Below are 27267 nucleotides of genomic sequence, written 5' to 3'. Positions count from 1 at the left end.
TGCCTGGCGGAGTTCGTCTAGTACGAGCGTTAGTCATAGAAACGGGCATGTCGAGAATAATGCCTAGGGTTTCTATGTGCGGAACTCTAAGTACAACAAGGGTTTTGTTAAGAGTTGGGACTGGACCTTGAGAAAGGCTGCCTACGTACCCCTTTCGAGGATCAAGTCGGACGTAGTTCAGTTAGAAAGATTTGAACAAGAGATCGAACTGCCTCGGCGGAGTTCGTCTAGTATGAGCGTTGGACATTGAAACAGCATGTCGAGATTAATGCCTAGGGTTTCTATGTGCGGAACTCTAAGTAAAGCTTAAACGTTGGATCTTTCCGAGAGGAGTAGAGATATGCTAACGTGACGGAAGTAGGACAGGGGCGGCCGGACGTTCTAGGTCCTGCCTTGCTAGTCTGGCACCTAAGTCTACATTCTCTAAGCTAGCAGGAATTCTCTAAGTCTAAATCTCGGATCTGCCCTAATTTTCGGATTTTGCTCTCTCTCTTAATGATTTTTTTTGCTCCGCTTTTCTTCCTCTCCCAAAGCTCCTTTATATACTCCTTCTTATGACGGTCTATTCTCCTCCTGGGCCGCGAGGCGGGCTTCTTTCCATTTTCGTCGGCTTTCATCGGGAAACTTGACATTTATCTTCGGGAAACTTGACATTTATCCTTTCGGAAATTTAGCATTTATCTCGCTATGCAAAGATAAACGTAAATCGTCGTATCTGTCTCAGATAATCGTAAACGGACTGTCCGATCGTGTTTAGTCCCTTTCGGGCCGTTTCCAGGACTTCCGTGGTTTTTCTACGATCTCTCCGAAAGTTCTTCATTCATTCGTAGAGTTGAGACGAGTGGTGTCTTAAGATAACCATCGCTGTTTCGTACGAAGAATTTAAGATCTTCCTTCCGGTCGATACCTTACGAGTTTCCGAAGTGTTTCCGACGGTCTTTGATTGGAGTAAGGACTGGAGTTTCGTACACGGAATCTCGATGATTCGTCCTGCGAGGACTTGAGAAAAACTCAAAGTACAAACTTCAGACTGCCGGGGACTGGGATTCGTGTACCGAAGATCGTTATCCGAAGACCCGAGCCAGCACGGGGCTAGCCGCCCGGCGGCCATGGCCAGCACGGGCGCTAGCCGCCGGCGGCCACGGCCAGCACGGGGCTAGCCGCCCGGCGGCCACGGCCAGCACGGGGCTAGCCGCCCGGCGGCCACGGCCAGCACGGGCGCTAGCCGCCGGCGGCCACGGCCAGCACTGGGCTAGCCGCCCGGCGGCCACGGCCAGCACGGGCGCTAGCCGCCGGCGGCCACGGCCAGCACGGGGCTAGCCGCCCGGCGGCCACGGCCAGCACGGGCGCTAGCCGCCGGCGGCCACGGCCAGCACGGGGCTAGCCGCCCGGCGGCCACGGCCAGCACGGGCGCTAGCCGCCGGCGGCCACGGCCAGCACGGGGGCTAGCCGCCCGGCGGCTACGACCAGCACGTGCGTCTCGACGAGGGCTTCGATTTGATATGTTGATCGTTTTCTGGGTCCTCACGGTTTGAGAGAACGGGCTCTTTGAAGTTTCCCGGCGGCAAGGACCAGCACGGGGCTTAGCCGCCCGGCGGCCAGGACCAGCACGGGGGCTAGCCGCCGGCGGCCACGACCAGCACGTGCGTCTCGACGAGGGCTTCGATTTGATATCTTGATCGTTCTCTGGGTCCTCACGGTTTGAGAGAACGGGCTCTTTGAAGTTTCAAGGCGGATTCCTTGTCGTTCGGCCTATCCAAACTTAGATCACTTCCCGTTTCTTCCTTATACTTTCGTATGACAAATAGACTTAGCCGTTGATTTCGAGATAACCGTTTTTGACCCCAACACCAGTTGTGACAGCAACTCTTGGATCACCCGAAAGCTTTCCAGTTTGTTGTGAAACGCAATAGCTTTTGTCTCAAAGAGACTCAAAGTGACAGACACATCACTGCCAAGAGGAAGACATAATATAAAATGATAAATGTTTTTGAGATACCATAGTGTCATCTATTATAAAAGTATTGAATGGCTCCATATGGAGAAGAAACTAACTTATCGAGTTTGATAGTTGCCATGACACGTTCTTTTCCTTGGGGACTGAAGCTCACTATACTTTTCACAGCAGTTACCTCACCAAGAGATGAGGGTCAGCTTTATTATTTACCTGTTTCAGTGATAAGTATGAGATGAACAGATAATGATAGGATGTACCTGGAAGTTTTGTGTTGTTGTTGGCAAGGCCATGCAGAGAATTGTTCTCGCAGAACTTGAAATGCTCTTCCGGAATTGGACAAACCGGTTCGGCTAATGCACTGAATTTGGTTGAATCACTGAATCGAATCATCAAAGCTGAGCCGGAGAGCCTATAGTTCTGATGGCACCGAGCCATCTCAAGTCCGCCTAGTGTGAACAGTGAACCCACCTTAAGTCGTTGCCTGAAAGCAGGGAGCAGGTGAACAATGACGGTGGCCGGTATGAGAGTAGCCTGAAACAATTGTGGAAAAAACATCATCAACAAATATTTGAAAAGATTATCTCATTGAAGATTATGTGATGAATAAAAGGTTTGAAACTTGGCCATTGAAATTGTTACAAAAAAACATTATAATTAAAAGATTTAAGATCTGAGAAACCACAAACGTTGCAAAAAAAATTAAAGATATCAAACAAATAACAGAATAAAAATTCTGATTATGCGATGAATAAAGAGTTATAGACTTGACAAAAAAAATTATTAGAACACTATGATTTTGAGATTTAAGATCAAACCAACCTGAGCATCAAGGAGGAGCATGTCAACCCCCGTCGCTTAACATTTCAAGCCACCACGATCTCAGCAATCGGACCTCCGCTATGGAAGATTCGGCCGGGCCTTAAGATAAGAATAACAGACGAAGTTTGAGTCAATGAATGTGGCGTCGAAACGTCTGAGAGGATAGGAATGAACACGAAACGACTGTAACGAAGCTTAAGTCGGAGTCTCTATACATGATTTGTCTCTTTGGACTTTCAAAATCTCCAATGTTGTCTGAGCTATAGAGAGGCGAAGAAGAACACGGGTTTAACCTAAAAAAACATGTCGTTTCATGTAGGCGGAGATGATAAGATCTTTGTCTCAGACCATCTCCAATGGCACTCTATAATCTCCTCTATATTTTACACTAAAATAGAGTAACTCTATTATAGAGTTGGATTGGCTCCAATGGTTCACTCTATAATAGAGTTACTCTATAAATTGAGTTAATTATAGAGTTATGTTGCTTTTCCACTCCAAATATAGAGTGAAAAGAAAACATAACTCTATAATTCACTCTATTTATAGAGTAACTCTATTATAGAGTGAACCATTGGAGCAAATCCAACTCTATAATAGAGTTACTCCATTTTTGTGTAAAATATAGAGGAGATTATAGAGTGCCATTGGAGATGCCCTCAGAAATTAACCCAAACACCAGATATAATTAAAGCCCATGCGAATCAAACGCAAGATTAATGAAACGCACCGTATCATTTGACACGTGTCAAACTCTAGTCTCCCTATTTGATGACATGTCTCTCTAAGAAGAGAGTCAATGTCTACTTTATAATATTAGATTAAATTTAGTTTATATGATTTAATTTTTATTTTAAATGGAATTATTTTTTAAGGAGTTGAGATAATTCAGACCCGTATTATGGTTTTGTTGATTTAATCATTTGTTATTTCACTTGATTTTATTTTACTAGTTTCATTTAACAAATATTAAACTAATATAATAATAATTATTAATAAATAATCAATCAGTCTTATAAGTACTATTTATACCTTATTATTATTAGAGGAACTGCCGTTTAATAAAAAAAACATTAATATAGATAAGAATTATTAACGAATATTAAATAACTGTCATTATCCCCTATATATTAATTGAGAAACATTTGAAAAGATGTAACCTCAATTTTGTATTAATTAAAAAAACACCCCATCCTAGGTGTCAATCAATTAAGTACTCAATTAATTCTATGTGGCAGCTTTAGATTCAATTGGAAAAATGGTAGGTCCAATTCAATTATTTAATTTTGCTAGAGACATTGACTATTAACTATAGGGGATATTAACCGATACAAGATCAGCTTTATTGTATACATAATATAAACCGGTAAAAAGTCAGTAAACTTCCTTCTTAACTCAATGGAATGCAATAATCCGAGACAATATGATTCTTATTTGTTGATATGAAACCCAATAGAAACAATGTTCTGGAACTCGATCGTCACTTCGTATTACAAAACTTTTTTGGAGAGTTTTTCTCAAAAAAAAATCGTGAAGTGTAACACTTCAACGTGTGTGCACCTGTTAGAAAAATGATAATACATCGATGTAAAGCTTTACATTTGCCTTAACGATGCATGACCATGATTATACTCCATTCTAAGAATTTTTTTTTTCATTAAATCATGTCCATGATTAAATAATATTTATTTTCTAAGTGTTTTGTTTATGCACTTTTGATCAACATTTTAAAATTAATGTATCTTCCACCCACGACATTTTGTATATAGTGAAATCATGGACATTTTTGTATATAGTTTAATGTATGATATTTCTTTTTAATGTATGTAGCTTCTCAACACCCATTTTCTATTTAGTGTAATCATGGACATGTAATGTATTTGATTATGTACAATTCATGATCATGGATATCTGTAAACTATGGTGTATATAGTTTTCTTATTTATTTATAAGAGATTTATTCATAGTTCTTCACCATATATACACTGTCAATTCGTACGTGTATACTTAATCACATATCATTTTTGAATATAAACATAACTAAATATCGTTTAATCGTAAAGGAAATATAATATGTGATCGTTAGTATATGTTTTCTAATTTAATTATTAATTATGCTTTTTTAAGCAGACTTTATATATGTGCGGACATTGCATCTATTCTGATACACCTACAATCATATATATTGCTTGGGAAAGAATTCTATAGAGATTATTATCTCGCAAGATTATATTTATTATTGGAAATAAAATATATGAAATGATACTATGTATAAACAATAATAAATATAGATTTCTTGCTAAATGTATTATACATGTCTTATAAATAAATAGATACTTTTTAATACGGTTTTGGAGCTTACCATAAATACAAACATGCCCATATATTCCATATGTTGTTGACATAAACGAGATTGGATGTCTCCTTAATACGTCCACAATATTTTGGTGAATAGTTATTTTTTATTTTCAATTTTTCTTACAAAATAATAATTGTTATTTTTATATGGTATGTATAAACTATGCTTCAGTAACCGTGAACCCCTAAAGAGTAGACATAAATGACAATTATCTACCTCTTAAACATGATTTAGTTTTTGCAGAACATCCCCTATATATTAAAGGAAGAACATTTCAAAAATTAGATTCTCAAATTGTTAGTAATTAAAATAAACCTCTTTCCTATGTGTCATTCAATTAGGATGTTAATTAATCATATGTGTCATGATTACATTGAAATTGAAAAAGTTAGTGGTCTAATTTGATATATTTATTTTATTTTCTTAAATAAAACTTACGGAATTACCATAAATGACTTATATATATATATGACAATTAATGATTCTAATAATAAAGATTTGATAACAAATTATATATATTCCATCATTTTTTGTTTAATTTTAAATTATTAAAATAAATTAAACAATCAAATTAACTACAAAATTTAAATTTGGATTTTTTCGTATATGTTATATATTGAATTTAAAAATCGACAGTAAATGATTAAAATATTAAAATTATTATGTTAAAATTAATAAACAATGGTTTAACATTTTTGTTATAAAAAAGATACACATGATTTTAAAATCATATGAGTAAAAATATCATTTAATAATAAAACAAATATATATAGATTAAAATATATACCATATAATATTACAGAAATATTTTGATATTAATAATTTCAATGAATTTTCAAGAACATTTATAAATTATACTTATTATATAAGCGCTGATCATAGAACCATATGATTATGAACTCACATTTAATAAAAACTATATAAAATATACTATTCTTAGAAAAAAATGTTGGTCCATCTTAACTTATATTACACTTTTTATTAAACTAACTATCGAATTGATGAAATAATGTACAAAAAAAACAATCTCTCACTTTCCTTAAATAAAAGTTACAAAATTACCTAATATGATTAACGTATATATGAAAACTAATTATTATGAATAATAAATATTTGATAAAAAATTTGTATTTTAGTTTCTTTTTATTTATTTATATTATTAAAGATATTAAACAATCACATTAACTATATAATTATATATAAAAACATTTAGATTTTTTCTTATATGTTATATTTTATTTTTGAAAACGTCTACAAATTATTAGAAATTTGAAGATCCCACTTTGAATTTTTTTTTATCAATAGCTTAATTTTTTTTTTGTTATAATAAGATACAAATGATCATAAAATTGTATTAATATGTACTTTTATTAAATAATTTTCCTTAAATAAAAGCTACGAAATTACCTAATATGACTAACGTATATATGAAAATTAATGATTATGAATAATAAATATTTGATAACAATTTTTGCATCTTAGTTCTTTTTTATTTATTTTATATTATTAAAGATATTAAACAATAACATTAACTAAATAATAAAAACATTTTAGATTTTTTCTTATAAGTTATATTTTGAATTTTTGAAAACATCTATAAATTGTTAGAAATTTGAAGATCCCACTTTGAAAATTTTGTGATCAATAGATTAATTACTTTTGTTATAATAAGATACAAATGATCATAAAATTGTATTAATATAAATTTTTTATTTAATAAATATTTGAATTAGATAATATATATATATAAATACTAACGATTTAAAACAACAAGATTGGCTGCATCAATTTATTCCTCGAGTTGAAACCTTTTCAAAACTATGTGAAAGACTAAAGTCAAAGTAATTTGATTTTATAAATAATATGGTGCTGATTCTAAAATCATTAAAATGATTCTCAAGGATGTGAAAGTTAAATATTAAAAACATTGTAGAACCTGTTTTTGGAATAAAATCGACTCATTGACCACATTAAAGTTTTTATAGATATAAACAGTGTGTAAAAAAATTAAGCCCAAATCGATCAGAGTCATCATAAATTCAAAATAGATTTCGGTCCATAATTACAATTAAAAATGTTCAGCCCAACATATCTACTATAAATTAAATCACTTGAATCACTTGACCTATAATTAAGTAACAATTTACTACAACTGAAGTTTCTTATTTTCTTAATTTTTTTTTTATATTTTTGCTTTATTTTAACAGTAACTAAGTTGAAGTAAATATTATAAATTTGATGGATAACAATTAGTTGAAATTCTTTGCAACTTTTTCTTATCTTTAAACAAACAAAGTTGTGTTCAATTTAAGACATATTAATTTGATGAACACTAAATATGGAAGAATAATAAAAAAAATCTTTCATGCTTCTGTTTTTATTCTTATTTTTTAAATTTGAAGCTTTAATATTAATTTTAGATTTGATTATTTTATTAGATGATAGAAGCATTTTTTTGTTTTTATTTTAATAAATAACTTTTTGACAACATGACTCCAAAATTCGTATAATATATAATATGATCTCAAACTAAATAATTTTGTTTTTTGGTATAAAACCGAATAAAATGCAAACCGACGGTATATAAACCAAATCGAATTGAAGTAAATATGGATTTAGAAAATTAGTTATACTTTACAAACCGAAATACCAAAAAAACCAAACCGAACCATTCCAATATTCGGATTGAACACCCCTAATCCAAATAAAACCGAACTATTATTTCATTCTTCAAAACATAATAAAAATAACAATTTCATCCCGCGCAAGGCGCGGATCTTATCCTAGTTCTATATTATTTTGTGAATTCTAAAATTAATTTTCACTCATATATATAATGTACTTGTGAATCTATACTATATAAAAGTTGAGGCTATAAGACATTGAGAGCGTTCACATGGGATGTTAAACGACTAATCAAAATACGACACATCAGCATTTTAATTTATTTATTTTTAAAATTTTAAGGTTTCCAAATTTTTTAAAACGAAAGTAATATTATTTATATAACTTAACCTAAAAATAAATATAATATGCTAAATCATTATTTTAGTTTACAATTTTTAAAATGTCAAACTTCCAAATACTAATTTTCCAAAATAAAATAGAAATCTATACAAATACGGTTACCAATAAAAACAAATTCAATAAAACTCAATTTAACATAATTATTTTTAAAAACTGAAAATAGATATTTTAAAATAAAAATTAAGCATATAATTATTTAAATCACATTGAATTTTGAGTTACATATAAATAACATAAATTAACGATTTTTCTTATACATATATATATATATATATATATATATATAATTTTTGTTTTGGTAAATTAACCTTTTAATAATAAAATACAAAACTTTTTAATCGAAGCTATTGGGATTGAAAATAAGATGACAAATCATAGGATTTAAAACCACCAATCATATTATGAGAAATCAACATTTTAGTTTATTATTTCCAAAATTATCAATATTACCAGAAATCGTTTATTTCAAACGACTAATCAAAATACGATACATCAGCATTTTAATATATTAATTTTTAAAATTTTAATATTTCCAAATATTTTTTAAAACGAAAGTAATATTATTTATATAACTTAACCTAAAAATAAATATTAACATTTGACAACTTACTTAAAAAATGGTAACTATTATAGAAAAATAAAAAATAAAAAGAAAATAGTTAAGTTAACAAAAAAACCTGAAAACATTTACAATTAAATAAAACGAAATTAATATTATATATAACTTAAACTAACAAAAAATATTATGACAAATCAGCATTTTGTTTTAATATTTTCAAAAATATCAATATTTCCAAAAATATGTTTAATAAGAAAACTTATATTATCTAATAAATGGTAACTATTATAGAAAAATGGAAAATAAAAAGCAAAGGGTTAAGTTAACAAAAAAAAATCTGAAAACATTTAGAGTTAAATAAAACGAAATTAATAGTGTATATAACTTAAACTAACAAAAAATATTATGACAAATCAGCATTTTATTTTAATATTTTCAAAAATATCAATATTTCCAAAATATGTTTAATAAGAACATTTATATTATTATCTAATAAAGTAGGCTAATAAAAATTATTACTTTCTAAAAATTCATTCCAATTTATGTATACTAACATCAAAACAGAAATTTTAAATTATTAGATTTAAAATAACAAAATAGTCAAAAAATATCCTGAATTAATATCAAATAAGTTAAATATTCAAAATATATATTAGAAAATTTATATTATTTAATAAAGTAGGCTAATAGAAATTATTAGTTTCTAAAATATCATGATTTCCAAATTTATGTATATTAACATAAAAACCGAAATTTTAATGTTTAATATCTATATAAAATTATTAGATTTAAAATAAAAATATAATAAGTCAAAAACATCCTGAATCAATATCAAATAAGTTAAATATTTAATATTTAACGTTTATATTTGATATTTCTAAAAAATGTCAAAATCAGTATTCTAATCTATTATTTATAAAAATTTCAAAATTCCAAAAAAAAAATTATTTTCTTAAAAAGTTAATAATTACAAAAAATTATTTATTTAAAACGAAATTAATATTATATATATAACATAAACTAACCAAATAAATATTAACACTTAACAACTTACTTTAATAAATGGTAATTGTTATAGAAAATGGAAAATCAAACAAAAAGTAATAGTAACAAAACAATTACTTCTTTTTAGATATAATAAATCTAAAATGAATTTTATACCAAAATAAAACAGAAATTAGTGCTAAATTATTCAAAGTAGAAAAACAGATTATTTTATTATTTTAAAATGTTAATATCACCAAAAAATAAAACTAAATTAATGTTATATATATATATATATATATAACTTAAACTAATAAAATAAATATTAAAATTTGAAAAAATTCTTAAAATGTTATTATTATAGTAAAATGGAAAATGAAAAGCATAATAGTAATATTAACAAAAAATTACTTCTTCTTATAATATGTTGAGGCTATAAGACATTATAAATATCATTTAAAACCATCAATTATAATATGCTAAATCGTTATTTTACTTTACAATTTTTAAAATGTCAAACTTCCAAATACTAATTTTCCAAAATAAAATAGAGATCTATACAAATACGGTTACCAATAAATATAAATTCAATAAAACTCAATTTAACATAATTATTTTAAAAACTGAAAGTAGATATTTTAAAATAAAAATTAAGCATATAATTATTTAAATCACATTGAATTTTGAGTTACATATAAAATAACATAAATTAACGATTTTTCTTATGCATATATATATATATATAATTTTTGTTTTGGTAAATTAACCTTTTAATAATAAAATACAAAACTTTTTAATCGAAGCTATTGGGATTGAAAATTAGATGACAAATCAGAGGATTTAAAACCACCAATCATATTATGAGAAATCAACATTTTAGTTTATTATTTCCAAAATATCAATATTACCCGAAATCGTTTATTTCAAAATAAAAGGTAAATCAAATTTAAATATGGTAAACTTACAAAAATAAATTAATAATATATAAATTAACTGAATATAATATATTTTTTAAATTAACATAAAATATCTTAAATATATAATAATTAACTTAATAATGCAAGATATCTAAAGTTTAGGTTATATGCTATTGAAAATATTTTATAAAATGATTTAAAACACATAGGATTTAAAACAACTAATAATAATATAAGAAATCATTATTTTAGTTTAATATTTTCAAAAGTTTCAATATTGACTAGATATATCTAAATCTGAAATTTCTGGAGAAAATCTATTAAAATAAACTTATATATTAATTAAGATAAACTAACAAAAAGAAACTACAAAACAAATTTCAAAAAAAAAAGAAACTACAAAAATTGACTAGATATATGTGCTAAGTCTTTAAAAAGTTAACAAAAAATATTGATAAAATTTGTCATAAATTATGTCATTTAATAAAAATAACATATACATCAAAATAAAATAGATAATTAAAATCAATTAGTTAACCTAATCAAATAAATAAATATGTAAACTGAAATTTTGTATTTAAATTTTCTTAGTTAAATAGGTTTCAACTTTAAAAAAAAAGTCTAAGTTTATACTCACTTGCTCAAGATTTTGTTTTTAAATAATGGTTCATTTCGGTCATTTTTTGTCTGAACCAGATCATTATTTGATTTACAATAAGCGTAAAAGTTTTATTGTAGTATAAATGTTGATAAAAGTATTTTTTTTATGTAAGAAATATATTGTTAACTAGCCCATTTATCTATATATTCTCAAACTGCCTCTATTAGTCAAATGAATTAATATAGTTATTTACTTTAAAACTTTAATAACACTATTATATTATTTTTTGGACAATTTCTTTTTAAAATTATAATAAAAATTTCATTAATCTAATCAAATAGTTTTTTTCTTTGAAATAAACCTAATGATATATATTATCTACAAGATTTTTTAGAATAAGGTACATAATGATTTTTTCATAAGTATTTAATGTAATTCATCAGTAAAAAGTTATAGGATCCATACGTATGAAACTTTATTAAAGTAATCAACAAAACATAAACCATAAAAAAAATTTAATACGATTTTATCAAAGGAAAATATTCGAAGAATTAATAAAATATATGAAAACATAAAAAAACTAAAGAGGTTCACCAAATAAATTAGTTGAAATTAATATTATTATTTTCACATAATATTGACATTAGAGTATAGTCACAGTGACAAGAAAAAGAATAAATACAGAGTATATTCATTTTACATTCATCAGTTAAAATGATATTATCTAAGAAATATTAATCAGTAAAATAGAAACAATGAAATTGTGACAAACTTCTAAACAATAAAAAATACATGTGAGCTAATAAAACATCATAGTCCCGAGATCAATAATACCCTAACTAGATTAAATAGAAGATATATATAATATTAAATATTTTAATAAATAAAATGTATATTTATTTCCTCTTTTTTATATTCAAAAAAATATATTTAATTTTATTTAAATCTTATCAAAAACTATATTACGATCAAACATAAATCTAAATATGCATTTCAAATAAGTAAATAAGAGTATTTCAAAGATATATGCACACAATAAGTATGTAAAGAAAAATTCGACACTGTGCATATGAATTAATAATTTATGTTATTCAAAAAATAGATAAAGACTTATAATAAATTATTTATACTGGTATAGTATTAGTTAACACGCATTAAACAATTTTTTTCTTAATATGATTAAGATAAATACTTTTACAAACATACATATACATATACATATACAAGACAAAATATACCTAATATTAATTATTTAAAATGTATAATTTTATATATGATTTCACAGAAGATGTAAATAAATCATATACATGTTATTTTGATATCATTATGAAACTAAAATATTTTTATTGAAATAAATTCGCGCGTAGCGCGAGTTGAAATTCTAGTTCTAGTTAGTATAAATGAGAGTTATGGGTTCCTAGAATATAGGAAAGAAGGAGGTTATAAATTAAACGCATGAAATTGGTTATTATTAATAGAATAAATAAATAATTAAACATAACATGTATGAATGAATGAATATTTAAAAGGTGGCTATGGTTATTTAAAGAGTTGCTTACTTGTTGGGACACATTGTGTCTTTTGTTTGCACTGGGGGACACAACGTGCTTGCAGAGCACATTCTCTTGGCTTCTAGCAGGCGAGAATACCATACTGCCCTTGCGTTGGTTTGGTTAAATTTGTTGCCCGGTTAGTGAACGGGTTTGCTAGCTGTCTGGCCGGTTTGTACAACAGAAAAAGAAATAAAACAAAATAGTTCATCTTTTGATTGAGACCGTTCGATGCGATAAAGCACTTTATGATCCAGCGGTTATTTTTGAAAGTTGTGTGAGCGTTGAAGGAGAAAGTGACGTGAATTAAATGCACATTTCTGCTGGCGTTTGGGGAGCAGGAAAGAGAGACTCTCATCTTGGCGGTAGAGGTGAAAACTAGGTCAAAAAATGTCCAAAACATCCTAACAATCCCACATAAATAAACAACAAATGCTTGATTCTCACACGTGTTTACTGTTTTTGTTTGTATGTTAGGTGCTATTACGGCGTCATGGAAGAGCAGTGTTTGGTGATGTGCGGCGACTGGATTTGTGGTCAAGGAAGCAAGTGGGATTTCGTTGTCGACAAACGTCAAATGGCTCGACTTGTACCTGTTTCCGGTGGTAGCAGCCTGAACGAACTGCAATCGAGTGTGTTGAGGGAGTTTGGTAAAGAAGAAAAAGTGTGGGGAGCTGTTCTCAGTTACTGGCCGCCAAGCAGCTTGGAGCTTGTAACAGGTGCTCGAACACCTCCTGTCCAGCTGACGAGTGACGGAGCTATCAAGTATTTCCTGCAGCACTTTAGGGTTGGAGGGCCAATGAATCTGTTTGTGAGGTTTGAGCAAAAGCTTACGGCTTGTGAAGATCTCCATAGTGTTGACGACTCTGGAATGGGTTTCGTAACTCCTGTAGGCTTCGCCCAAAAATCTTCATTTAAGAGGGCGTCTGGTGTTTCCAACGGTGGTTATGTCTCTACGGGTGCTTCGAAGGCAAAAGCTGCTGACTTTGTTGATGTGGAGTTCATGAGTGAGATTGATAGGGTTGAGGCAGAGATCAACAGAAGAAAACGTGAAGAGAGATCTGGTGGTGTTAACCTTGCTGTGAAGAGGAAGCAAAAAGAAGTAGCAACTGGTGGCGTTGGGCAGTTTGATGAGGAAGAAGCTCTAAGCGGAAGTAGTGGAGGAGAGGACGCTACACCAGTAACAGATGTTGACGAGCTTGAAGTTCGTCCTAGAGGGTATGACCAAGATTTCTGGAAGCCATTACTAAACAGTGATTATAAAGGCTCCAATGCTGTCAACGTAATCTACAATGAAGACGAGATTGTAGCTGGCTTGACAAGGGGTAGTGGAGGTCGCCGTTTCACTTGCACAGCAAATGATGCTTTCGAACATGTCGTTGAGGTTGGTGGTAGTAGCAGTGGCGTTAAACTACGTAAAGATGTGGACTTTCGTAAACAAAACCCATGGCTCAAAGGTGTGGATGCTCGTGTTAGTGTGGACAGGCCGCGCAAGGTGTCCACAAGGAAGTTGGATGAAGTTGATGACGAGGAGTTTGACATCCCACCAATGTTTGATGACACCAGCTACGCTGCTCCAGAGATCCCTGACATGGACTTGGATGAAAGGGATGGGAGGATCTATGTTGGTAAGGTGTTTGGTAACAAGGAGGATTGTCAAATCTCATTGGCAATCTATGCTATTAAGAACCAATTCCACTTCAAACAGACAAGAACCAAAGTTGATTCCTTTGTGGTTGAGTGTCCCGACGAGCACTGTGATTGGAGGGTTACAGCACATGAGATCAGGGGGTGTGGGTATTATGAGATAAGGAAAGCTCAACTCGATCATCGTTGCCCCATTGATTCAAGACAAGGTTACAAGAGCAAAGCAACCTCGAAGGTTATTGCAGCGGTTTACAAGTCTAAGTTTGGTGAACCTGGTAAAGGGCCTGTGCCGGCTGAGTTGCAGAGGCTAGTACTGGAGGATCTCCGTGTGACAGCATCGTACATGAAGTGCTATCGTGCAAAAGAGAAAGCTACAATTGGCGCTCTTGGTTCAGATGAAGACTCTTACTTGAAGTTGCCTGAGTATTTACATATGTTAAAACTGGCTAACCCAGGAACTGTGGCTGATTTGGAGACTGAGATTGACGAGGATGGAGATGAGCGGTTTCTGTATATGTTTCTGGCTTTTGGTGCGTCCATAGATGGGTTTAAGAAGCTTCGTCGGGTGCTGGTGATAGATGGGACACATCTAGGAGGCAAGTACAAAGGAGTGCTACTCACTGCTAGTGGGCAGGATGCGAATTTTCAAATTTTCCCTCTTGCTTTTGCTGTTGTGGACAGTGAGGACACAGATGCGTGGACATGGTTCCTCCAGAAAGTTGAGCGTCTATTGGCTGATTCTCCAAGTCTGTCTATTATATCTGATCGTGCTCAATCAATTTACGCTGCTGTGAAGCGTGTGTATCCTTCTGCTCAACATGGCGCTTGCATTGTCCACTTGGCAAGGAACGTCAACTCAAGGTACTCAAGCAAAAACTTGGCTAAGTTGGTGACGGAAACTGCAACTGCATACAGAATGTCGGATTACAGAGAACTTTACAGCAAAGTCAGAGCAACGAACAGTGCGTGTGGAGTTTATTTGGGAAAGATCGGGGTTGCTCACTGGTCTAGAGCGAACTTCGTTGGGGATCGGTATAATATAATGACCTCCAATATAGCTGAGCAGCTTAACAAAGCTTTGGTGGAAGGGAGGACGTCGCCAATAATGGAATTGGTAATATTCATTCAGAGGATGATGACAAGATGGTTCTCTGCTAGGAGAAAAAAAGCAGAGAAACATAGGGGGAGTGTTAGCGTGGAAGTTGATAAAGAGATGACACAAAATATGGCAACAATGAAGGGTAGCAAAGTGAATTCTGTATCTAATTGGACCTGTGAGATTGTCGGAAAGTTTGGAAAGAACGATCGGGTGATGCTTGCTGAGAAGAGGTGTGACTGCAAGTATTTTGATAAGGTGCAGATCCCATGTGGTCATGCTATGATTGCTGCAGACAGTTTGGGAGTGACGTATGAGACATTGGTGGGGCACTGGTACAAAACAACAACTTGGAGGGAGACATATGCTGGAATAATCAGTCCGGAGGGTAATCCAAGGGATGTGGATATCCCTGACGAGGTTGCGAAGATGGTGTTGATGCCGCCATTGACTTCAAGGCCCGGAGGTCGACCTAGGAAGAACAGGATCCCCTCCACTGGTGAATTCCAGGTTTTTTACTGAAATATAGGTGTAATATGCTCTTGAACATGATGAGTGGTTTTAGAGAATGTGTTATAACGAGCAATTGTTATACGTACTTTACAGGTTACTAAGAAGACGAAGCTGGTTCAAAACAGGTGTGGAAGGTGTCGCAAGGTGGGACACAACAGGACGCGTTGCACGGAGCCAATATAGAGATTGATGGTTCTTATGAGTGAGACATTGGTGGGATGCTTTCTGAATCTGAGGGTTGTTTTATTTTGTTAAACATCTGAGGCTTGATGTTTAAGACTTAATTTTGAATCCTTTTATGGATTGAGGAGAAACTTATGTATTGCAACTAAATTTGGATAATTCTTTGTCTTAGATTTTGAACTGGTTTTTATGATTGTGTTCTTCCTTGAATGTTCTTATAACTTATGGTTGCTGCTTTTTATGATTGTGTTCTTCCAATTATTGTGTGGTAGATGATTGTGTTCTAAGTCCAGTTGAACTCTGCCTGTTTTTTTTATTAATTCTGTGTGGTAGAATATAGATGAGGAAGCAGTGTGTTTGTGCTTCATCCACATGGATTTTGTTGACGTTCTTCATATAGATGAGGAAGAAGTGTGTGTGTGAGTGCTTCATCGAAATGGTACACTGAACACATATATTGTCGTCCACATGATACCTAGAACACATATGAGTGGTTTTAGAGAATGTGTTATAACATTCATATAGATGAGGAAGAAGTGTGTGACTGCTTATCTTTGCTAATTGTTATTGTGCAATAGTGGTAATTAGGCTTCTTAATCTCGTTGGATGTAGTGGGAAACATACATTACCAAAAGTAGTCAAAGATTACATTCCTAAAATTAGAGCATTTAAACGAACTAAAACGTTGTACCGAAACAAAATGCATGCATTGATAACTTGGTTTGAAAGTTCAGAGGAACTTCCAATACATCCATGCGATAGTTCCCACAATAGCAACTGCAGCTGCAAAGTTGTGTCCCGGTACTATCGGCTGAGATGTGGCGTTTGTGTGCAGAATATCATCTGTCTTCTTTTACCTGACGGTTTGCTTCATCCACAGCCTGGTTCTGCTTCTCGAAGTGTTCGTTAAGCTTAGACATCAGGTCAGACTCTAGGGACATCATCCAATTCTTGTGTGAATCTAGCTGTTCGATGACGCTCTTGGAGAGTGACTGAAAGTCGTGAACGATGTCCGAGATTTTAGCATCCACCATCTTGATTTCATCTAGTATTGCTTCGTCTTCCCATTTAAATAGATGTGACTCAGATTTCCTCTGTTTTGTGTTTATACAAAAAGAAGCAATTAATAAGCGATTGTCGAAGCTAAGCGAAATTAAGAATTCAAAAACATTAATCTGAACGGGAAGTATAGTAAATAGGTTGAAAGGCACCTGTAGAGCGATCTCGCAACGATAAAATCTTCGGAAAGGGTTTTCCTTTGTTTCTGAAGCCCAGATTATGAGTCCTTTCCCACACCAGCATTTAGTTGGGACCCCGTATACGGACCTACGGGATCTGGAGGACGAAGAAGACGAAGTGGTCATCTATCTGTGTGGAGGTGATAGGAGGATATGTTCTTGCGCAGTGGAAACCCTAATTGAGAGATTCCCCTTTTGTTGGTAATATAGATGACCGGTTCATCCATTCTGGTCTGAACCGTCCGGTCTGTTCAATTAAGAGTATTCTTCGATTAAATTCACAAAATTACGGTGAGTGGGGTGTGTTCGGGTGACTTGTGGACGAGTAAGGATTGTGTGTTCGGGTAATTTGTGGACGGGGGTGTTGTGTAATGTGTGTATTTCAGCATGATCCCAATCGGAAATGACAAAAATTCAAGCACAACAGAAAAACCAAATCCAAAACAGACGACTAGTGTTGTGTAATTTGTGTATTTCAGCATGATCCAAATTGGAAATGACAAAGATGCAAGCACAACAGGAAAACAAAATCCAAAACACACAAATCCAGAAATCCATACTCTTTAGTCTGATTCATATTGGAGAAGCCATGTAGTGGCTTCCAAAAAGAGTTAACCGTTCACTGTAGAGTACATAATAATAAGAGACGGTAGCAGAAAGATAGGATTAAGTTTCAAAATACACTAAAGTAGGAAAGAGCAGAGATGTTATGAAGGAGAAGTTGGAGCCTGGTAAGCAGGGAGGACGATGGTTTTGTAGACATCCATGGCGTACTGTTTGCGTAGATCATCCACTACGAAATCTGTGATTCCTGCCATTCCGGGATCTGGATCACCGTGAGCGTGCAATTCCATAAACTTGATGCTCACCGGTCCGCAATCACCACCACGATCGTTTGTGTATACATCCTTCATCCGTTTCCAATAGAAAGGGTTGAGACCACGAAATTGCGTTTGCTGGGGTTTGGCGACCTTCTTTACGAGGTATGGCAGTGCAGTGAGCACAGACTCCATCCAGGTCACCACCTTCTTGTCCCTGGTCAACGAAGGCAGTGGGTCCAGAATTTCAACGTATCCCATGTCCAAATTAATAGCGAGGCCCACCCAGTGTCTGTCTTCCCAGATCATTGGTGTGTAGATCGTTGTCACATCCTCCATCCACTTCTGTCCTGGCTTGAGCACAATGTCAGTCAGACGCTTGTCCCATAGGAAAAGGTCTTTCCTCTTCAACGATTTGAATCTCTTCCATATCTCCTGGATCCCGGAAACTAGGTATGGTGTTGTGAACGCAAGCTTCTCTCTCTGAAGAAGTTCTCTGTGCCTCCCAGCAAGCATGTACATCAGCATTTCCATGTGCTGCATTAGGGTGTTTCGAATTCGTTAGCAATCCTATATATAACTCAAAATAACCTACGAAAAAAAGGGCGCAGAACTTACAAATGTGGTCACCCATTGTTGTGGGTCTGCTATTTTAAGCAGGAAATTGTTTGAGAAGTCGAATTTAGATGGAGTGATGTGGAACCTGTGCAATAGTTCAAGCATTAAACTCAGAAGGGAGTGCATTTATTCTGCAACATAAAAAATCTGACTAGTGAGGTCCGAAGTGACTTACACGTCCTTTTTTGAACTAAGCGTTGCAAAGAAGAGGTCCCACTCAGTCTGTGGGAGCTGAGACAACAGATCAAGGGCTGGTACACCCGGGCACTTTTCAAGCACGCCTGCGAGATGGAGTTCTTCATCTGATGGCTGATGTCGTGGAGTGGGCCTAGCAGGGGATCAGTCACTCAATTCAACATAGTCCTCCTCCACGGGTGTCTCTTGGTCGTCATCCCCGGTGTTTTCCTTATAATCTTCCGCGGTGTTCTCCTGCAAAAAGGAGGTGCAATAAAATAAGTCTATCTTCTAATACTAAATCAACCCTAGTTGACTTTAGATACCTGGCTCTGATCAAAATTACAGATGGGGATAGGGGTGCGTTTCGATGTAGCGGTTGCAGCAAAGGCATTGACAGATGCGGCATGTTCAGCAAATCCACTGCTCTTGTTTGGAGAAGTGTCGGGTGTGATACTACCTCGACGCGTTGAAGTGTCGTATCGAGGATTGTTTAATGAAGGGACCTCAGGGCTGATGGGCTCGAAGATTTCAAGACCTTGATTTAGAAGATGGTGAAATGGGGGGCTGTTTGGATGTTCAGAAGCTTCGTAGATGAATGAACGATAAATCCTTGGCGGTGACTTCGGACTCTCTAACCAAGGAGGTGTGCCAGAAGGCGAAGATGGTAGCGTTGTAGTTCTCACAGTGGTGGTGGGTTCGATCGAGTTGTGGACGGGGAAGGTGTGTTCGGGTGACTTGTGGACGAGCAGGATTGTGTGTTCACCCGAGTTGTGGACAGGTGTGTTGTGTACGGGTGTAACAGGACAGGTTGATGTGTTCTCGGGTTGAAGTGGAGAAGAGACGGTCTTGCTTGAAGGTTGGCCGTAGTGCTGAGCTGCATATTGGCTGACGACAGGGGAGTTGCAGTGAAGATGCTCTTCTTCCTCCATTGGTGTCGGATCCTACAGAAGATGTGAACGTTAAAAAGGAATTCAGAGTTGAGTCTGTGAATGAAATACAATTAGAAAGTTGTACCGTATTCTCCGGTGGATCAGTCTGGCAGCCTATGTGTGATAGGAGAGCTTTCTTCTTAGGTGGACAAATGACAGCATGAAAAGAAGAGCGCCTGCTGTGGCGTCGAAACTTTGTCCGTTTAATCAGATGCCGCAGTTCCCTGTTTTCTTCCCGGAGTTTTGCAACATGTGAAGACACTTCCGTCAGCAATTCAAGCACCTGTTCGTTTGTGCTACTTGCTGGAACAGTCCTTTTGAAGTAGTTGCTGATCCTTCTCTGCTTACGTGACGACTGTGGTTTCTTTAATGTCCTCCTGGGTTTTATATGATTCCTCTTCGACTCTGGTTCCTCCTCAGGGGGTTGATAAACAAGTTTGGGAAGCTTCTTTCCACCAGGCCAAAGATGCTTCTTGAATGGGTGATGTTTGGCAATGAGATCCTCCATGTACGTTACACGGACATCATCAACGATTGCGGACCACACTCCCCAACCAGGCTGCGCTTGACTCTGTATTGGTATCAGTGATGTCACAGCAAGCTGCACATCATCAAGCAAGTGGTGAAAACGTGAGAAATCATCAGAGCAACAACAAAAAACACTTGACTAACTAAGAGCACACATATATCACACGATAAAACACCCAGACTATAAAACAGCAAACACAAATGACTGATAGGTACTTACGTTTTCTTCGGCCTCCACACGTAGTACGTCGACATAGTTGATGTTAGCATGGAGGGGAAGATGAGGTTCTTTGAGCTGACTGATTGAAAGCGTGTCCACAGGGGCTGGGATTATGGTCTGGAGTTGTGGAACGGCCTGAAATGCAAGCAGCTGTAAGGCTAGAGGGAATCCCTTAAGTCTGAAAGTTTCCTGACGCAAAAGACGGACAAGCTCTTTGACTGGGTCTGCAAAACCAGAGGGTGGTTTCATGCAACTGATAGTCTTCAGAAAAGACTCCCTGCCCCAAGGGTGCTTGCAGAAAGCATCGACATCTCGGACCATTTTGACGTACTTGAGCGTAGGCCGTGTCTTCTGCTGATGAGCGATTAGAACACCATCGACAATTAGTATTAGAGCTAGTTGCAGCTTCTTCCACCCTGGCATCCCCGTGTCTGTCTCGAACCTGTGGCGCAACTCAGCTATGGTAGTAAATTTCTTCTTTCCGATCAGTTTGAGCCAGTCAGGATCTTTGTTTGCTTTGCTCTGATCTTCATAGTCGGTGACATATCCTTCAGGGAACTCTCCACATGGTAAGCCTGTGATTGTGCCAAACTCTGGAAGCCCAAAACTGATTGCATCGGAACCGAATACTGTCCAGAGAGTATGACTATCCTCGGTGATAAGCTGTCTGGTGAGGAAGGCATGAATCAGTTTGCAAGAGACCGGGCATTGACGTGCAGGGAGCTCGAACAGTTTCCCGAAACAAGAGTCTTTGATGTACTGGAGCTCTTTCGTACCCTTCAAAACATGTTGTATTAAAGGTAGGATGTCTGGCTTGGAATAGATGTTGAGACGCCCGGTGGGAAACTGGTCTGTCGCGAACAGTCTCGGTGGTAGGCGTTTGTCAGGTTTGTCCTTCCCTACATGCACAGAACACAGAGACAAACGAACAACTCAGATAAGAACCCTAGAAAACAGAACCACTCGCATCCACATCGAAAAAGAACTCGAACACGCTTATAAACAAAAAAGAACCCTAGAAAACAAAACAAACTGAAACCTTTTCCGACACACTACAAATCGAGAAAAAAACACGGTCTAAAAGGTAGATCTAAATAAAAAACCTTTTATGTCGTAATTTCTTACCAGTCATGTCGAAAAGCAGAAACAACTTCTGGAAAAAGGCGGAGTAGGTGATTCGTAAACTAGGGCTCGGCGAATCGGAGACTAGGCTTCTTGTTCTACAGAGAATACGGCGAATCGGAAACTAAGGTTCTAAGTCGACGGCGAATCACAGCCTAGGGTTCCTATTCTGCGGCGAATCGGGAACTAGGGTTCTTAGTCGACGGCGGAATCGTGAGGAGAGGGGTGAGTGATTTAGGAAAGAGGGGAAAATGAAACGATGGAGACTAGGGTTGCTTTTTCTGTTTGATATTGGGACAAAACGACAAATTGTTATTCTGGTATGGTTTTGTTTGGTCTGGTTTAACGCTGTCCGGTTTGTTTTAATTTGCTCTAGGGATAATAATGTCTTTGTGTAGTAAGAAAGGTTGCCTCAGGCAGAATGTGCTTTATGGTGTAAATCGAAACTCAAAATGTGTCCTGGGAGGTAATAAATTCTTATTTAAATGTAGTTATAAAATAATTAGTTGGACATGACATTTATTAATAGGTCATGTTCATGTTTTAATAGAATAGATAACAAAAAATAGTCTAAATACTTCGTTTGTCTAGTATTTAATAATTATGGTTTAATGTGTGGTTGACTTTATAGTAATTTTGTTCATTGTCTACATTTTAAGTTTTTAAAGTCTTTTAACTCATATAAATATTTTTTGAACTAAAAATCTCATGAGTATTTAAGATGATGTTGTTCTTGCTTTCAAATAATTAATAACATGAATGATTGTTTGGAAAAATATGGTGCAAATATCTAGAAAATAAAATTTTCAAAAAGATTAAGAACTGAATTATAAAAATGATTCTATTTTAATAGTATAGATATTATTGGTTCTAATTTCTGTTTTTTGGAAAAACTATTAATTATTTTAAGAAAACACGTTAAAAATGGTCTATTATTTTCAAAATCTATATCCTAAATTGTAGACAATTTCTACTCTAGGTATAATGTCGCGACTTATCTGTTGATCTACTATTTGGTACAAAACAACTATTGCCACTTCTACATAATTCTTGAAAATAGAGAATACATATTTTATCCTTTCTTAGTTATTTTACAAATAACTAAAACTATTTTCCATTGTTTTCTATCAATCTTCTTTCGCTATACTCTACAAAGAATACAAAATTCTGTTGCTTTACTTTTGGTCTACTTTGTAGAAAACGTTTTCTACCAAAACAGCTATGGCATTCCTAAAATGTAGAAAATTGCGTTACGAAATCTTATCTCTGGATGATATCTAGATTTGATTGCGTCAACAAAAAAACTCTCCTCCTTGATATATTCTTCTTCCGTTGACGCGATTTCTTCTTTTCAAGCACCAAATATGCACTAAATAACTATTATCTTATTCTAGAGTATCTCGATTAATATATTGCATGTATTTGTTACAGAGAAGATGATCAAACAAGAAAGTAAGATCAAAGAAATAAATAAAGATGCATCAGAGGAAAAACAAAATTATTTTGACAACAACAAAAGAGCTTGATGTTATATATTTAAGTTAATAGGTGAAATGTTTCATGTGAACCATTACCAATTGTTAGTATTAAATTGCAGCTAGAGAAATAAAAAATTGCAACTACTGATGTTTGTAACATTTGGTAATAACCATATTAATTAATTGCAATCTTTGGTTATTAACCATCGTAACTCTTTACTAACCATTGGAACTCTTCATTAATCTTTGCAACTTTTGGTTAACTATTGCAACTATTGGTTGCAACTCTTCACTCTTTATATACGTAGGTGTAGACATTGGCAAAGAGATGTAAAAAATGATTTTAAAATAAATAGTTTCTTCTTCTAGAGAGAGAATCGCTCTCTCTTTACCTCCTTCGTATCCATCTCTGTATCTTTAATAAGGACGAAGAAGAGAGCATTTCTTGTTTTTTTTTTCGATCAGACAATCCTTTTGTTCGCTAAGGCGATTTTTGTTTGTTTGCAGGTGGAGAAAATGTCATAAAAGGTCTCAGTAAGGGTGTTGAAGGTATTGAATGATGTTTTAACCAGTAAGGTTATGTCAACTGAATTTATAAATGTTAAAAAGAAATTGATGAATCTCTTAATACTCTCAGGGATGCGAGCTGGTGATAATTTGACCATCTCTTGGGTATATCTCAGTTGATTATTATGTCTTTAGATGATTCATTTTCAGCATAATATCTACTATAAACTAACCTGTTTTTGTTTCTCTTGCTTCTGGATGTGATATAAACAGATACTCAGGGGAAGGACTAAAGAAGGAAGATGTGCCTAGAATTCGTGGCTTGTCTATGAAGTAGAGGCAGTAAAAGTGAGAGATGTCACTGGCTCTTTTGAAACAAGTTTATGCTTTTTTTTGTTTTCTTTCTTCTCGGGTCATCTATTTGTCTCATATTGCCTCCAATTTTCGTTCGTTTTGGGGAGGGGATTCGCTAGCTGTTCGCTTAACTCAGCCACATGGTTATATAATTTCTTCGGTCAACAAGATGCAAAGTTGTTTAAAGTTGGAACTTTTTTCGTCGAAGTGTAATTTCCTCAGAAATGATTCCGTTTATAGTAGTCACCTCTCTGTTTCACTGTTTACTGCCTTGGAAACAACCCGGTTTCTTATCTTCACCTTGGAAACAGCGATTTTTTATTGAGAGGAATTCACCTATCTACACCGCCGTTTTCTGAGAGCGCTTGTCTTGAGAAACCCACCCGGAAATAAAGTCTCAAGGATCAAACGTGTGTATGCAAGGCTTTGTATAAAACAGTTTCTTCGTTTTATATTTCTTAACTTCTTGAGATCATCTTACATTGTAGGTCTCTTTATATAGGTCTTAACTTTTACCTAATACAAAGTGATCTAGGAACTTATCTTAATCCTAAACCTATTAGAATTAGGAACCTTAACTTATATCCTAATTGTAACATCCCAGTTCCTGGCCCAATTTTTTTTTAAGGATAACGGGCCTCTCTACGACCCAATAGCCAATGAGACCTAGGGTTCCTGCAGTTTCTTATAAATACAGCTGCCTCCTCCTCCCTTTCTCCTATTCAGAAACTGGTAGCGGAGCTCTGCAGAGAATTCCCGGAGACCAGAAACCCTAGCCGTCACACTCCTCTCTCTCTCTCTCTCTCCGAGATCTCTCTTCTCTTTCTTTCTTTCCTCGCCGGCGATCAGAACTGGTGGTGGTGGTGGTTGTGAGCAGACCAAGTCGGCGTTTTTGGAATTCTCCAGACCCAAATCTCACACTTTTCAGATCTATCCGGTAAGCCTTTGATCTACATGTCCTCTTCTCCCTCTTAGAGATTTGGCACGGGGTGTGATAGATATGGTACTAATCTTGTTCCCCATCTTCCTTTGAGTATGAGGGTACAGATATGTGGTTGTGTGGCTGTGTACTTCTTCTAGATCTGGATCTGCGACGTCGAGAACGGCTAAGGTGAGGACTCGGCTGTGAACCCTTTTCATGTTGGATAATGTCTCGGGCGTTAGTCCCTTGTTAATGTTGTCTAGATCTAGGTCTGACTTGTATTGATATGATGGTTGAGTGAACCGACAAACCGGTTAATGAAATAAACCAGCATGACCAGAAGTAAATCATAAATAGCTAAACCAAGTGGGATAGCTTTAAGCTGTCACAAAAAACTTCTGTTTATTTGTTCTGGTGTAAACGTCATTGGCTCTGGTGTAAAGGATTGCCTTGTCTGCAAGAACCAAATCAAATTCAACTTCACATATGTGAATGGTATAACATTATTGCAGACAAAAGATGAAATAAGGAAGCTAAAACCTCAAATAAGAGTTCAATGACATGTTTGATATAAGCACCAAGAGGACCTTTTCTAATGCTGTTTATAAACTGAAGCCGCTCGGTGTCATGGAGAAGTTGACAGAAGGAGGCCCCTGTTAGATACACCAACTCCGACCACCACCACCACCAAGTAATTTTCTCTCCCCTCCGCCTCCAAGTGATTTCCTCCCGCCGCCATTAATATTTGAAGCTCCGGTTATGGGTATTTTTGTTAGATCTTCAACGGTGGCGTAGCCCTTACGCGTATCACTCATCATCCCTCTGTTATTCTTCTCTCCCTCATACGATGATATGCTTCCTCTTGGCCGACCCAGAGAAAACAGAGGCGGTTCTGCTCTTTGACGGTGGAAGAAATACAATAAAAAACAAATTAGAAGTTAAAACAGATTCCGTTTCGTCACGCTCGGTGCCGATGGAGACAGGGAGGACGAAGGCGAGGTCTCTGCAAGTGGATTAGGGTTTGCTTGGTCATCGATGTAATGGGCCGCATAAAACACAAATTAAGCCCAACCGGAATCACAGACCATCACGCTGCGTTTCATTTAACGCGACAGGTGTCGGCGTCACATAGACTCTATTTCTGACCTGGCATCCGACGTGTCACAGGAGGAAAACAACCCTATTTTATAGTAATACATTTCTTTTTTTACAATTTGTTTCCTACGATCCATTCTTAACACACTTCCTAAAATCTGAAATTCACAAACTTAATCTAATTCAGAAAGTACTTTTAAGCATGGAACTCACTACTTTAGCTGAAATTATGTGTAATATTATGTGTAATAGTGAAGTAACTATAATTATATACGAAATTAAATAACTCCAAATTTATGAAAAACATTTTTTTATTATTTAATCTATCTATTTAATTACTGTTTTATTACTAAACAAAACTATAGGGTTGGTTATGTTTTTTTTAAAAATTTACTGTTTGAAAATAAAGTACCATATTAATGTGTTAAAAAGCTATGAAACAAATGTATAGTTTAATTAACAATATAACAAATTCAATACAATTATCAAAATACTTTACTAACCATTTTTCTAAAAACAAATTCGCAAATATGATCAAAGATAACACAAATATGATTACAAAAAAAATATATGTATGATACAAGGAAAGACACAAGTACATACTTATGAAACTGATTTATTTAATATATTTACAAAAATCATATATTCCATTAAATTCATATCATACAAAATATGATTATACAAACACACAAACATATAAATTATATTAGGCAAAAAATGTTTTTAAAAAATATATTAATAATAAGGATAATTTTTTCATCAATATTTTTCATATGATTTTTAATTTATATTCCATATTTAAAAGGTAATAATCATATTTTATTAATATCTGAATAAAAATTTATATTCTCAAATCTCTTATACAAATAATAGATATCTCCTCAATCTAAACAAACCATCAAAAAACAATATTCCTAAATATATCCCCTAAACCTAATATGCAACCAACGGATATAACATACTTAGTTAATTTAAGTTATTGTTGCCGTGTTTTTTTGTCAAAATTCAAATTAGGAAAAGGCATTTATAAGTCTGATAAGGCAACTATA

The 27267-nt window shown here is 34.5% G+C and overlaps 3 protein-coding genes across 3 annotated transcripts; all 3 read right to left on the bottom strand.

The window, feature by feature from the left end:
• Positions 1-16942: 16942 nt before the first annotated feature.
• LOC108851077 (uncharacterized protein At4g04775-like) lies at positions 16943-17576 on the bottom strand. The gene is made up of 3 exons (XM_018624505.1): positions 17424-17576; positions 17070-17306; positions 16943-17023 (listed from the first exon to the last, which is right to left on the bottom strand). Exons 1-3 carry the CDS (start codon positions 17574-17576, stop codon positions 16943-16945), a joined length of 471 nt encoding a protein of 156 aa, XP_018480007.1.
• A 1400-nt stretch (positions 17577-18976) lies between these two features.
• LOC130511198 (uncharacterized) lies at positions 18977-19997 on the bottom strand. Its single transcript, XM_057008078.1, has 2 exons — positions 19387-19997; positions 18977-19315 (listed from the first exon to the last, which is right to left on the bottom strand). Exons 1-2 carry the CDS (start codon positions 19990-19992, stop codon positions 19226-19228), a joined length of 696 nt encoding a protein of 231 aa, XP_056864058.1. The 5' UTR covers positions 19993-19997; the 3' UTR covers positions 18977-19225.
• A 37-nt stretch (positions 19998-20034) lies between these two features.
• LOC130511237 (uncharacterized) lies at positions 20035-21872 on the bottom strand. The gene is made up of 4 exons (XM_057008142.1): positions 21866-21872; positions 20741-21639; positions 20276-20593; positions 20035-20046 (listed from the first exon to the last, which is right to left on the bottom strand). The coding sequence occupies exons 1-4, from the start codon at positions 21870-21872 to the stop codon at positions 20035-20037; spliced, it is 1236 nt and encodes a 411-aa protein (XP_056864122.1).
• Between the last annotated feature and the right edge of the window lie 5395 nt (positions 21873-27267).

This window comes from Raphanus sativus, chromosome 4 (genome assembly GCF_000801105.2).
Source record: "Raphanus sativus cultivar WK10039 chromosome 4, ASM80110v3, whole genome shotgun sequence".
Lineage (NCBI taxonomy): Eukaryota > Viridiplantae > Streptophyta > Magnoliopsida > Brassicales > Brassicaceae > Raphanus > Raphanus sativus.
This window is presented reverse-complemented; position numbering and strand designations above follow the sequence as displayed.

Bases quoted from the DNA above. Each gene is read 5' to 3' on its own strand.
- LOC108851077 (XM_018624505.1), bottom strand. From the start codon at position 17,576: ATGACCACTTCGTCTTCTTCGTCCTCCAGATCCCGTAGGTCCGTATAC. The intron at 17,307-17,423 runs GTGCCTTTCAAC...AACACAAAACAG, and splicing joins GTTGCGAGATCGCTCTACAG to AGGAAATCTGAGTCACATCT. The intron at 17,024-17,069 runs GTAAAAGAAGAC...GCCACATCTCAG, and splicing joins TGGATGAAGCAAACCGTCAG to CCGATAGTACCGGGACACAA.
- LOC130511198 (XM_057008078.1), bottom strand. From the start codon at position 19,992: ATGGAGGAAGAAGAGCATCTTCACTGCAACTCCCCTGTCGTCAGCCAA. The intron at 19,316-19,386 runs GTATCTAAAGTC...TCCTTTTTGCAG, and splicing joins GTAATTTTGATCAGAGCCAG to GAGAACACCGCGGAAGATTA.
- LOC130511237 (XM_057008142.1), bottom strand. The intron at 20,594-20,740 runs GTAAGTACCTAT...GATGATGTGCAG, and splicing joins GTGTGGAGGCCGAAGAAAAC to CTTGCTGTGACATCACTGAT.